The sequence below is a fragment of the Naumovozyma dairenensis genome, chromosome 3 (assembly GCF_000227115.2).
Source record: "Naumovozyma dairenensis CBS 421 chromosome 3, complete genome".
Lineage (NCBI taxonomy): Eukaryota > Fungi > Ascomycota > Saccharomycetes > Saccharomycetales > Saccharomycetaceae > Naumovozyma > Naumovozyma dairenensis.
Genome location: NC_016481.1, coordinates 234,060 through 245,739, shown reverse-complemented (window position 1 = coordinate 245,739; position 11,680 = coordinate 234,060). Strand labels below are relative to the sequence as shown.

At 34.5% G+C, this 11,680-nt stretch overlaps 5 protein-coding genes across 5 annotated transcripts; 3 read left to right on the top strand and 2 right to left on the bottom strand.

Moving 5' to 3' along the window:
• Positions 1-2,608: 2,608 nt before the first annotated feature.
• PNS1 (Pns1p) lies at positions 2,609-4,282 on the top strand (the record flags this gene model as incomplete). Its single annotated transcript, XM_003668977.1, has 1 exon — positions 2,609-4,282. The coding sequence occupies one exon, from the start codon at positions 2,609-2,611 to the stop codon at positions 4,280-4,282; it is 1,674 nt and encodes a 557-aa protein (XP_003669025.1).
• A 190-nt stretch (positions 4,283-4,472) lies between these two features.
• MTR10 (mRNA transport regulator MTR10) lies at positions 4,473-7,457 on the bottom strand (the record flags this gene model as incomplete). The annotated part of the gene is made up of 1 exon (XM_003668976.1): positions 4,473-7,457. One exon carries the CDS (start codon positions 7,455-7,457, stop codon positions 4,473-4,475), a length of 2,985 nt encoding a protein of 994 aa, XP_003669024.1.
• Positions 7,458-7,756: 299 nt separating this feature from the next.
• On the top strand, positions 7,757-8,041 carry SME1 (mRNA splicing protein SME1; the record flags this gene model as incomplete). The annotated part of the gene is made up of 1 exon (XM_003668975.1): positions 7,757-8,041. One exon carries the CDS (start codon positions 7,757-7,759, stop codon positions 8,039-8,041), a length of 285 nt encoding a protein of 94 aa, XP_003669023.1.
• Positions 8,042-8,207: 166 nt separating this feature from the next.
• Positions 8,208-9,161, bottom strand: PET123 (mitochondrial 37S ribosomal protein mS26 PET123; the record flags this gene model as incomplete). Its single annotated transcript, XM_003668974.1, has 1 exon — positions 8,208-9,161. The coding sequence occupies one exon, from the start codon at positions 9,159-9,161 to the stop codon at positions 8,208-8,210; it is 954 nt and encodes a 317-aa protein (XP_003669022.1).
• Positions 9,162-9,634: 473 nt separating this feature from the next.
• Positions 9,635-10,426, top strand: PUP1 (proteasome core particle subunit beta 2; the record flags this gene model as incomplete). Its single annotated transcript, XM_003668973.1, has 1 exon — positions 9,635-10,426. The coding sequence occupies one exon, from the start codon at positions 9,635-9,637 to the stop codon at positions 10,424-10,426; it is 792 nt and encodes a 263-aa protein (XP_003669021.1).
• Between the last annotated feature and the right edge of the window lie 1,254 nt (positions 10,427-11,680).

Sequence of the window (11,680 nt, the reverse complement as noted above, 5' to 3'; positions counted from 1 at the left end):
AAAAAATGGATTGGATTAGGATAGAGTTTGGGTTAGGATAGGATTAGGACTGGATTAAATATTTTCACCGGGGATTGAAAAAAGGTAGGGTAGGCCCGAAATCCCTTAGGACAGACCAAAAATCCTATCCGTCCCAGGCCTGATTGTGGAGGTAGAAAAGGTAAAAACTTGAAAATCCTTTTCATTATCATGAGAGTCAGAATTTTTACTTTTCCTACGTACTTCGAATCAAAGCTGCCGGACTACTGGACGGAATAGTATTTATGACAAGTATGACCACGTTTTTCCATAGGTTGTTTATCCGTAAAAGAAACTTGAAAACGGTGTATTTTCGAGCAACATACGAGAAGTAGGTACAAAGATCGAGTTAAAAGGAATCTGACCTTGTTGTTGACGCATTGATTCGCTAAGTAGTGATGTCAACTGGTTGGTTACCTACGAAAGCAGCTTTCAAGCCGTTCCCCAAAAAAGTGTCAACCGTCTAGCCTCATCATGGAATCCATACACGTTAAGTATATGAGATTAGATAAATACTAAATAACTTGTAAGTAAGATACGTGCAACATCTCGCTTATTCTTTTCGAAAATTACGTAATCAAAGTTCATGATTACTTTCTCATTTATTCTTTTATGTATTATTTACCTAAATGAGATACTCCGAGGAGTGCATATAAGAGAAGGTGTGAGTTCATTCCGTGGAAGAACGTGTTCGTGCTTCTATTTACGTACATACATATACACAAACTATTCAAAGAAGCAGGTAGTCGATTATAGTTCCAAGCTTTAAGCTTTAATTAAGAATCTCCCTTAGCGTCACTAGAAAAAGTAACCTTACTTGTCAAAGAAATGGACGTGCTATATTTCCATTTGGATACCTAGTGTCACTCTTATTAAAATTTTATAATTTTAACTCCTCCTTAAGAACTTCTTGGGTCAAAAAACTGCCCTTTATAGAGTGGCCTAGCGCGCCAAGATATCAGCTCCTCAGGGCTTCGAATGATTACTCATTCATTCTCTGCATGTAAAGAGAAATTATATAGTTCGGATGAGTTACTATACCACATCAATGAATTGGGCGTCGGTAAAGAGAGCCTTGAAGTTCCTGGCCATTCTGAGGGTCTTTATGGATGGATCTTCATGAATTTGTTATGAACTTTGACACAAAAATATAGGATGAAGACTTATCAAGGCTGTGAACTCCAAGGTAATAGAGAAGTTATACAGGTGGTTTTTGTTGAATGTAATTTACATCTCTGTTATAATTCGGATTCTATCAACCACGTTTAGGGATAGTACATAGTTTTGCTTCTTTTAGTTAAAAAGAAGAGAAGGATATTCAAGTAAATACCTAAAGGGTCTGAGATTAGTAATGTGCGAGTAAATATATGTAGCCTAGTTCACTCCTTGAACCGCGGTGTGGAATATATAATGGATAAATCAATAAAATAGAAGATTATAATGATTCATCCTTAATACGTAAATATATAACGTTAGGTAGATATAGTGGGTCAACGAATACACTATTACGTAACAGCTATGTAAACAAAAATAATAAGAACATTAACAACAAGAGTGACACTCAAGATCACACAACTAACTCTAAGATAGACGAACCGAGAAACCCTTTGCCTCTAATTCTACACCAGAAAATCAAAGATACTTTTGAAACTGGTTATTATTTATTTACTTTTAGTACAAGATTACTTTAAAAATCTCACTTATTTTTAAATAGTTTATATAACTAGCTGAAGAACCGAAGAAATTAGAGTAAACTATGAATATACTTCATATCATATAGACTTACATGAAATGAAAACCGAAACATCCATCTTAATGAATTGTTCAAGGAAAAAGAAATGGGAAGGTTTATACGTAGTCAACGCGCAACAATTCATTATTTACCCCTAACTTCGTGAAAGTCCTTATGCCGTTACGTCACCTCATCGGTAATCTCCGGGTAACCCTGGTGTGCGCCACATCTGCTCAAGGCTGGCAATGACGCAATTATAGGGGATATTTTCCGTATTACCACAGAGGCCACATCATGTGACTTTTGCGGTCGCTAAATCATAATAGGTAACGTTAGATGCGATTGAACCCTGAATAATACACATATAACATTATGTACCTCTCCTATCTGGTAATTAACCCTTTCTTGCCATGCATTTCAAACAAAGGTTTTGCAATGGTCACAAAAACAGATTTAGATTTGGATCCATTGGACAGAATAGTTGGTTTCATTGGTGAGTCCTTTTGAAGTTTTGACCATCATTTTGTCGTCTTCTTGTAAGGAATGTGTTATACTCTCGAAATGTCAAATTCGTAGCATCATAATCAGTGCGCAGATCTTAATAATTATCCTCATCGAACAAGGAGAGTAAGAGACAGGGGATATTTTCCAAATACTATTGGCTTGGAATCTTGAAAGAGGTTCATTTAAAGGACAAAATCTTGAAATAATTACAGCAGGTATTAGTCTCACATATACAAATCCAATCGTCTATTATCCTCGATCCCAAAAAGATATATATTCTACATAACTAAGCTAATTGCCTCGATCAAGAAAACAAGAAAGTACATTATTTAATATCTTCAACTTACAATTGCAATGTCACAAAATAATGAAAATGAAAATGAAAATGAAAATGAAAAATATCATAGACCTCCTCAACCTCCTCCCACCGCATATACGAAAGGATCATATGATGATCAACATAACGATGGATCAATGGCTTCATCTGCTCCGACAGCAACAAGTAACGACCCGCAACAACCAGGAAATCAATATCATTTCAGACAAGACCAATATTATAACTTGAACGCCAAGACAGCGGGTGCCCCCATTGGCTCATTCGCAGAAGCATTCCCCACAGAAAATGATAACAAACCTCGTTGGAATGATTGGCCATTCACTATCTTATTTTTACTAACGGTAGCAGGATTCATAGTCATCGCGTCACTAACCTTAAGAGGATGGTCACATACATATTCTTCGACTGGTTCAGGAATATATAATTCCGTTTCAGCTACCCCGGATACAAATGCAGCGATATTATTAATATTCAGCTGTATCATCGGATTGGGGTTCGCTACATTGGGTATCATCCTAGTGAGATTATATCCGAAATTCTTCATCTATGCTGGGATGATATTTAATATAATCGCTGGGTTAGCTACAGCAGTTATGTATCTCTCATTGAGGTACTGGTCCGCAGGGATTGTCTTTTTGGTCTTTACAGTACTTACAGCATGGTTTTATTGGTGTATGAGATCAAGAATACCATTAAGTATAACTATTCTGAAAATAGTAGTTGATGTCATGAAGAAATTACCACAAACCTTAATAGTGTCTTTATTAGGTACTATAGTTGGGAGTGCGTTTGCATTCCTGTTTTCAGTGGTTATCGTGGCTACATATATCAAGTATGATCCTCAAGATGGGAATAATCCTGGTTGTCAAGTCTCTGGTGGGTCTTGTTCTCATTCAAAATTGATTGGGATATTAGTATTGGTTTTCTTCTGTGGGTATTACATCTCTGAAGTTATAAAAAATGTCGTTCATGTCACAATATCAGGGATTTATGGTTCATGGTATTATATGTTTAAATCCGACCAAGGTATGCCTAAATGGCCTGCATCTGGTGCATTCAAGAGAGCAATGACTTATTCATTTGGTTCCATTTCTTTCGGTTCATTAATCGTTGCATTACTTGAAACTTTGAGGGAAACTTTGAATCTAGTTAGACAAGGTGTCATAGGTGGTGGAATTCAAGGTCAATGGGGTCAATTCGGGTTTATGATCATTGATTGGATTATGGGATTCATTCAATGGCTGGCTCAATATTTCAACCATTACGCTTACTCTTTCATCGCCCTATATGGGAAACCATATTTAAGAGCCGCAAAGGAAACTTGGTATATGATTAGACAAAAGGGTATGGATGCCTTAATTAATGATAACTTAATTGGGTTAGCGCTTGGATTCTACTCTGTTTTTGCAAGTTATATTGCTGCCTTATTTGCATTTTTATATTTGAGATATACTGAGCCATCTTATAATTCTAATGGATCATATAATGCTCCACTGATTGCATTCTCATTCGTGATTGCTCTTCAAATTTGCAATATTGCTAATGAAACTATCAGGTCAGGAACAGCAACTTTCTTTGTTGCATTGGGTAATGATCCTGAAGTTTTCCAAGTTTCATATCCTGATAAATTTGATGAGATTTTTAGAAATTATCCACAAGTATTAGAAAAATTAAGTCATCAAGACGTTTAAAAAAACAACGAACTCTATGTAATACATAATACATAATATATTCAATTTTTTATTATTTTTAAATATCATTTCTCCAACATGTGGTTATTCCAATTTTGTATACCGAAATGAAAGCATAATATAGCGTTATCTTAAAATTCGACTATAAAGTTCCCTTCTATCCTAGATCTATATAAATTCTCACTAATCCTCATTCCATTCTAGAACTAACAGTTTTCCTCAAATACCATTCAACAAATGCCCTTACACCTTCTCTAACTTTTCTATAATCTCTTTGTGTTAAACCAGTGTAAATAGCATTGTTCAAATTATCTCGTTCCTTAACCGTTACTTGTCCTAATTTATCAATAGCTTGACATACCCACTCATTACAAATATTTGCGTTCCCATTATTTGCCTCTGTAGCCAATTTAAAACATTTAACAATACAACTAATCGCATCTGAATGAGAATCAGAATCAAATGTAGTCACTAACCCTATTATCAAAGAATCAATTATTTGTGATCCACGTTTAATAATTACTTCATCAACAATTGCTTGTCTCCATTCATTTGGTACAAATTCTAATGAAACTGTAGAAATTGGTGGTGTATTAAACCCCCATGAAATAATATCATCCAAACAACGTAAAATGGATACATAGGCATCATAATTTTCTAATTTATTAACACTTATAACAGCAACATCAACAACATTCCCTAATAATAATCCCCCTGACAAAATGAAATCTTGTGGATAAAACATGACTAAATCAGATATCATTGCAAAAAAATCCATAATTAATTCATAATAATCGTTTAAACGGCTCTTATCCATCTTTTCAAAGTTCAAAATAAAAGTATTACATTGTGATAATGCAAATTGCCAAACGGCATCTTTTAATTCTTTAGATACGGGGAATGATTCATCATCACCAAACACCACAATGATTGATCCAGAACACCAAAGGAATGTACCGTACCCTGTATTCGCATACCCTTGAACTAACATCTCTGCTACGGATCCTAATATAGGTTCACAAAATACATGGAATTTTTCAAATAATCTACGTAAAAATTTTGTAACCCTTTCCACAATCATTTCATCTTGAAGGGCTCCTTGATCAATTAAGAGGATTTTCAAATTATTCCATACATTTTCAATGGATGGTAATAATGGTTCCATGCCTTGTTGTGGATATTCAAATCTAGGTTTCAATTCTTCAAATAATGCATAAAATAAATCAATAACATCTGAAATTTGAACATTATATGGTGATGGTGATTGTTTCCATTTGATAACTAGTTCATTTAATTTATTTAAGTTTCTCATTGATAGTTTATTGAAGACTTCAACTATTTTGTCTGATGGTTGACTATTAATTACTGCACTTAACCCTTGACATAATTCAAATTGTGATTCAATATCTATAACATTCTCCACATTGAAGTAGAAATCAATCAATTGGTCAATATATCCACTTAATAATTTGGAACAATCAGAACAGAAGTACATCAGGGCATGTGACGATGCCGTTATTATATCCGAATTAGCCTTATTACTAATGATAGGTGATGGAGATACAGTGCCAGATGATGATGGAGATGGTGCAGACGATACTGGCGCACTTGTCACTTGGAACCCATTGAAGATATATTGTAATTGCATTTCTAACATTTCTGGATGTTTTGAAGTCCATTCAGTGTATCTGCCGAGGACTAAAGTAGCTGCATAACGAATCTTGGGATGTTCAGGTAAATTGCATAAAATTTTGAAAATTTGTGGTAATTGAGTGCTTTCAGAAAGTGGAACTTCCTGTGCCATTGTTCTTAAGGAAAATAATGGTGCTTCTAATTGTTGCCAATTTGAATTAATATTTGTTGTATTTTTTAAAGCCATATTTATTCTTGTTAAAGGTTGAGCTAATGCCTCTTTGGGTCCAACGACAGCTGTACAATCCTTTAAGACATCACCCATATGATATCTAAACTCTTTGAATTTATCTTCGGTCTCTTTAGATTCGAATTGGTCAATTGGATATTGTAAATGTGTTATAATACCGTTAATTAATTGTACAAAAATTGGTGTGTATGCAATTTGTGACTCTTTATATCTGGCAAGAACTAAGTTCTGTTTTAAATTAAACCAGAATGGGAAAGTGTAGGATACAATGTCTAAATCTTGATTTTTACATGCTAACATTAATAGAACGGTAACCATTTGATTGAAAACTTGTGGTGATTTAGAAATAAACACAATCCAGGCTTCACCTGCTTCTACAAATATTCTGGTCAAGCCATCTAGAATGTCCTCATCAATGTCTTCGTCAGTTGTTGTATTTAATAATATATTAGGCAATAATTTTCTTTGAATGTTCATCAATTGTTCGTACAATGCCATTACCAGGGATTCATTAGGAGCATCTCTGCTTTCTCTCAATATCACACATAAACAATCTACCGCTGCGTCAAAAATGTCAGAGGAATCGTGTGCACCATTTAATAACGATTCAAATACTAATGATATCAATGGTTCTACAGTCAATAGTTCTTCAATAGGGAACTCGAAGGACCAAGAATTCAAACAACGTAAAATCAATTCCATTGATATACCAGAATTTGTTGATTGTTTCAATAATGTTGTACAAGTTATTAAAAATTTCAAAACGTCTTCAGCAATTGAATCAATTAATTCATGAATTCTTGAATTAAATTCATCCTGGGTCAATGGTGTAGAACCAATATCTAAAGTTTCTTCAGGTAAAATTCTTAAGAATCCAAGTAGGACACTTGGATATGGATTTAAAACATTAATAATTTCGATAACTGGGTCTTTCCAATCTAGAAATTGAATCGCTAATCTTGCCAATGCGATGCTTAATTGTGTGACGACTAATTTCTGCGAATGGACCGTTAATAACTGCAATAATGAATTTTTCAAATCCATTAAGTTATTATCTAATTGTGAAAGATCATACGTGATTTTATTTCTTAATGTTTGTGCAGCAAAGATATGTAATTCTAACAGTTGCGCATCGGTGTTGATTAATACATCATGGCAAACTGACCATGCCTCTGTAGATCTTTGAAATTGTTCTAAGTAATGTAACGCTTTATTCTTATCATCTTGTGTTGCATTGGATGATATACATTGTAAAGCTGCTTGTAGATCAACAAGTCGGTTTGCTGCGGACATCTTTCGAAACAATGTGCAATTGTATGGATTGATTGGCCACTATGAGCTTTTCTAGTGATATATTGGTGCTGTTGGTGGCCAAACTTGTTGTCTGCAACTAACTCACTTTTTATTTTTGTTTTTCTGTTTTCCAATTTTTTCATTAATGTTTCTGAAAGAACATTTAACGATCTACAACTTAATATATAAAAGAAGATTAATGCTCGTTCATATATAGCAATAAAGAAATACGGAAATTGTTGCAGTTGCTAATCGAGGAGGTTAGGGGAATCGGAAAAGAATAATCAATCTAGCGTACAATGTCATCAAGAACTAAATCGAAGGCCATGGTGCCACCTATTAATTGCATCTTTGGGTATTTACAACAACAAACTCCAGTAACATTCTGGCTTTATGAGCAAGTTGGTATAAGGATAACGGGGAAAATTAGTGGATTTGATGAGTTTATGAATGTGGTGATAGATGATGCTATTGAAATTCCAGTAGATCCTAAAACTGGAGTGGAAAATAAAGCCAAAGGGACGCAACTAGGTAGAATAATGCTAAAAGGTGATAATATAACTCTGATAACATCGAATGAGTAAAAGAAAAACACAGCTCAGTCAAAAAAAGTTGATTGAATATACTTCGAGATAAGGATATATATAGATTACATTATTTAATTGGTCCATCTTTTTTCTTAATATATATATACAGGAAGATGTACACTTTCGGGGAAACGAATTTACTTTACCAATTTTATTCTCTATTTTAATCATGTATTATGTTTTGCATATCATTTTCCTTATTTTCCATATTCTGTATAGTCTTTTGTTTAATTAATTCATTGAATTCATCCAGTTCACCTGTTAAATATTCCTTTATAGTAGGCATACCTATAAAATTACCACCACCAACGGTACCGAAAAGGAGATCACCTAAAGTATCTTCATTGAGTTTCTTTTTATTAGCCGTTTGGTATTCAATTCCATCCAAGAATTCATTATGATTTGTTCTATAATTATCACTAAACACTTGATCAATTTTTTGTAATAATTTCTCTTCAGTGACAATAAATTCATCAGCCACATGGTATAAATTCAATAATTTCAATAATTTCCTATTTTTCGATTCAAATTCGATTAAATCCCTATTATATTTTCTTTTCAATTTCAATATTTGTTTCTCTAACGGAGTTCTCCATCTAATAAGTGGTGCTTTCAAATTCACCACTGCATCTAAAGTAGGTATTGTCAAATCAGACGCTTTACTTTCACTATCGACCTTCTCACTAAGATTTTGTTTCTCCAGTTCAATAATTTTTGCACGTTGTTGAACCAATTCATCTCTACGAACCAATCTTTTCTCCTCATTCCTAAAGGCTTCAGCCAAGTAATTCCTCCTTATTTCAGCTCTCTTCATCTTGGCCAATTGTTCGCTACTTAAAGATTCAGCTACATTTTGCGAATCCTTTAATTTAGGTAGTCTTACAGTGTCAGAAATCAGCGTATCAACGTCGATGAATTTTTTTAATGGTGGGACTCTATGAGAACCCTTGGGATGTTTGACACCTTTAGCGTACCCAACACCTTCTACCCCCTTTGGTTTTACTGCTTTAACTTTAGAGATAAGGATAGTTTGCTTGGTAGTGGGATTCTTAAGGATGGATCTTGTTACTGGCAGAACACCACTTTTAAACCCAAATTTAGCTGCGCCCTTACCCATAGTTACGTTTTTTTCTTAATTATTAGATTTCCAACAGGGAGAGTCTATTGAAGAGAACGAGCTTGAAGTGGGATATATCCAGTGTTGGGTTATTCTTGTTCTTCTTCAACTTGGGGACGATTTACCTTTTTACTTTCATTAATCCAATGGTTTAACTTCAAAAGATTGTTTTTAGTAGGGGAAATATTTGAGCTGAGGGCTCAACCAGTAAACCCTCAAGGTCCTGGCCAGTTATTTTTTACCCTAACCTTTTTCCCCGGGTAACGATTTTCCAATGAAATTTCTAATGAAATCCCTTTAGGAATAATTCAAAGTACCCTCTCTCTGTATGTGTGTGATAAAGAAGAACATACTACAATTAAAGAAGATGGTTTGCCACCCACGATAAACAAGCCAAACAGAGCCAAACAGAACCAATCTCGAGCATCAAAAAAGGCAACAAACAATACAATACAATACAATACAATACAAACATGGCAGGTCTATCATTTGACAATTATCAAAGAAATACATTTCTAACATCGAAAACCGCCACTCAACAACCAAAGGCTACATCCACAGGTACCACCATTGTAGGTTTAAAATATCGCGATGGTGTAGTAATCGCAGCAGACACAAGGTCCACACAAGGTCCCATTGTAGCAGACAAGAATTGTGCCAAACTACACAGAATTAGTCCTAAAATATGGTGTGCTGGTGCAGGTACCGCGGCAGATACTGAAGCTGTTACTCAATTAATTGGATCCAATATTGAATTACATTCTTTATATACTTCAAGATCACCTCGTGTTGTCTCTGCGTTACAAATGTTGAAACAACATCTTTTCAAATACCAGGGTCATATTGGTGCGTATTTGATCGTTGCTGGTGTGGATCCAACTGGTGCTCATCTTTTTTCAATTCATGCTCATGGGTCCACTGATGTTGGATATTATTTATCATTAGGATCAGGGTCTTTAGCAGCTATGGCTGTTTTGGAATCTCAATGGAGACCTGAATTGAGTAAAGAGGAAGCTATTGAATTGGCTTCACAAGCTATTCAAGCTGGTATATGGAATGATTTAGGATCTGGTTCTAATGTGGATGTTTGTGTAATGGAAGTGGGTAAAGATGCTGAATATTTAAGAAATTACGTTACACCAAATGTTAGAGAAGCTAAACAACAAAGTTATAAATTTGCAAGAGGTACTACTGCTGTGCTTAAGGAAAGTATCGTAAATGTTTGTGAAATTGAAGAAGAAGAGATATCATTAATTGCGGCTTAATAAACGAAGGGGAAACAACAACTAAACATCTTGTATAATTGATTGCTCTTAGACTGTATATCCACGTATAGTATTCACTAATAATAAAACAAAATGAAAAAAATAAAATAATTATAAAGTCAAACAGATGTAAATATATTTAGGAGGTCAATCTGTGTTATTTTAGTATCCTGTTTCTATGCTCTTTATATAAACAAATAGAAAAAGGGCGAATAAAGAACTGTCACTCTAGATTAAATGAATAGGAAGTCTGTCTGCCACTTATTTAATTATATGTTAGAACCGAAATAAGCTACATCAATATATCCGACAGTTACTGTTTGTTCATTCAGCAAAACGATATCACTCAACCGACCCAATACATAACTCTTGTACGCATGGTCGGCCGAATCCATAGAAGTCGCTGCACTTAAAACAATCCTAATAATAATAAGATAACACTTGCAAGAAATTCCACTTAATTCAACAAAAGAAACTCAATCATAATTCAATAAACGTTAAACAGCTCCAAATATGTACGAGTCATTACTTGGAAGCTGACAAGTTCATAATAACCCGTAACTTACTTGACTGATCGCGACTTGTGACAGTAATTACTCAAATAATAAAAAAATAAAAAACATATTTCTTTGTGACACTTTTGGCGTGACGCCGACACTTCGTTAACCCAATCGGATAGAATCTTACACCCCCCCAGTTTTGTACGCTGATAGAAAACATGAAAAACAAGAAATAATTCCTTTTTGGTGAAGATTACTCATAATCAAGGATGCTCAAACATACGAGGATTGAAGAAGGTTTCGAATCCCTTCAAGCCTTCAAAGAAAGCTGAACCAAGCTGTTCCCCAGCTTAAGGGGATGTAACAGTAATTTTGTTGCTTAGGTAGATCATAATATGGATCAAGTGGATAACGGTATTCGGAATTGAAAATAATATGCAATGAATTGATGCTAGCATCCCAAGTTTCTGCAATTTGACCATCAGACCTCACAAGTACTATTAGGGAAAGTACGAACAACACGTTCCATGAGATGTAGTTTGCTTTGATACTCAGTGGGTGGAACATTATTGGCATTATTTTGGCATTATTTTGGCATTGAATAATAGAGCTTGAATGTTCGAACATGGAAAGTGTTCGTACGACGATTAGTCGGTAGGTTTGATGACCCAACTTTTCTATAATTTTGAAGGGACCATACTAACAACCGATGGAATTTGGTAGAAGGTTTATTGTTGTAAGCATCCTTATGAAC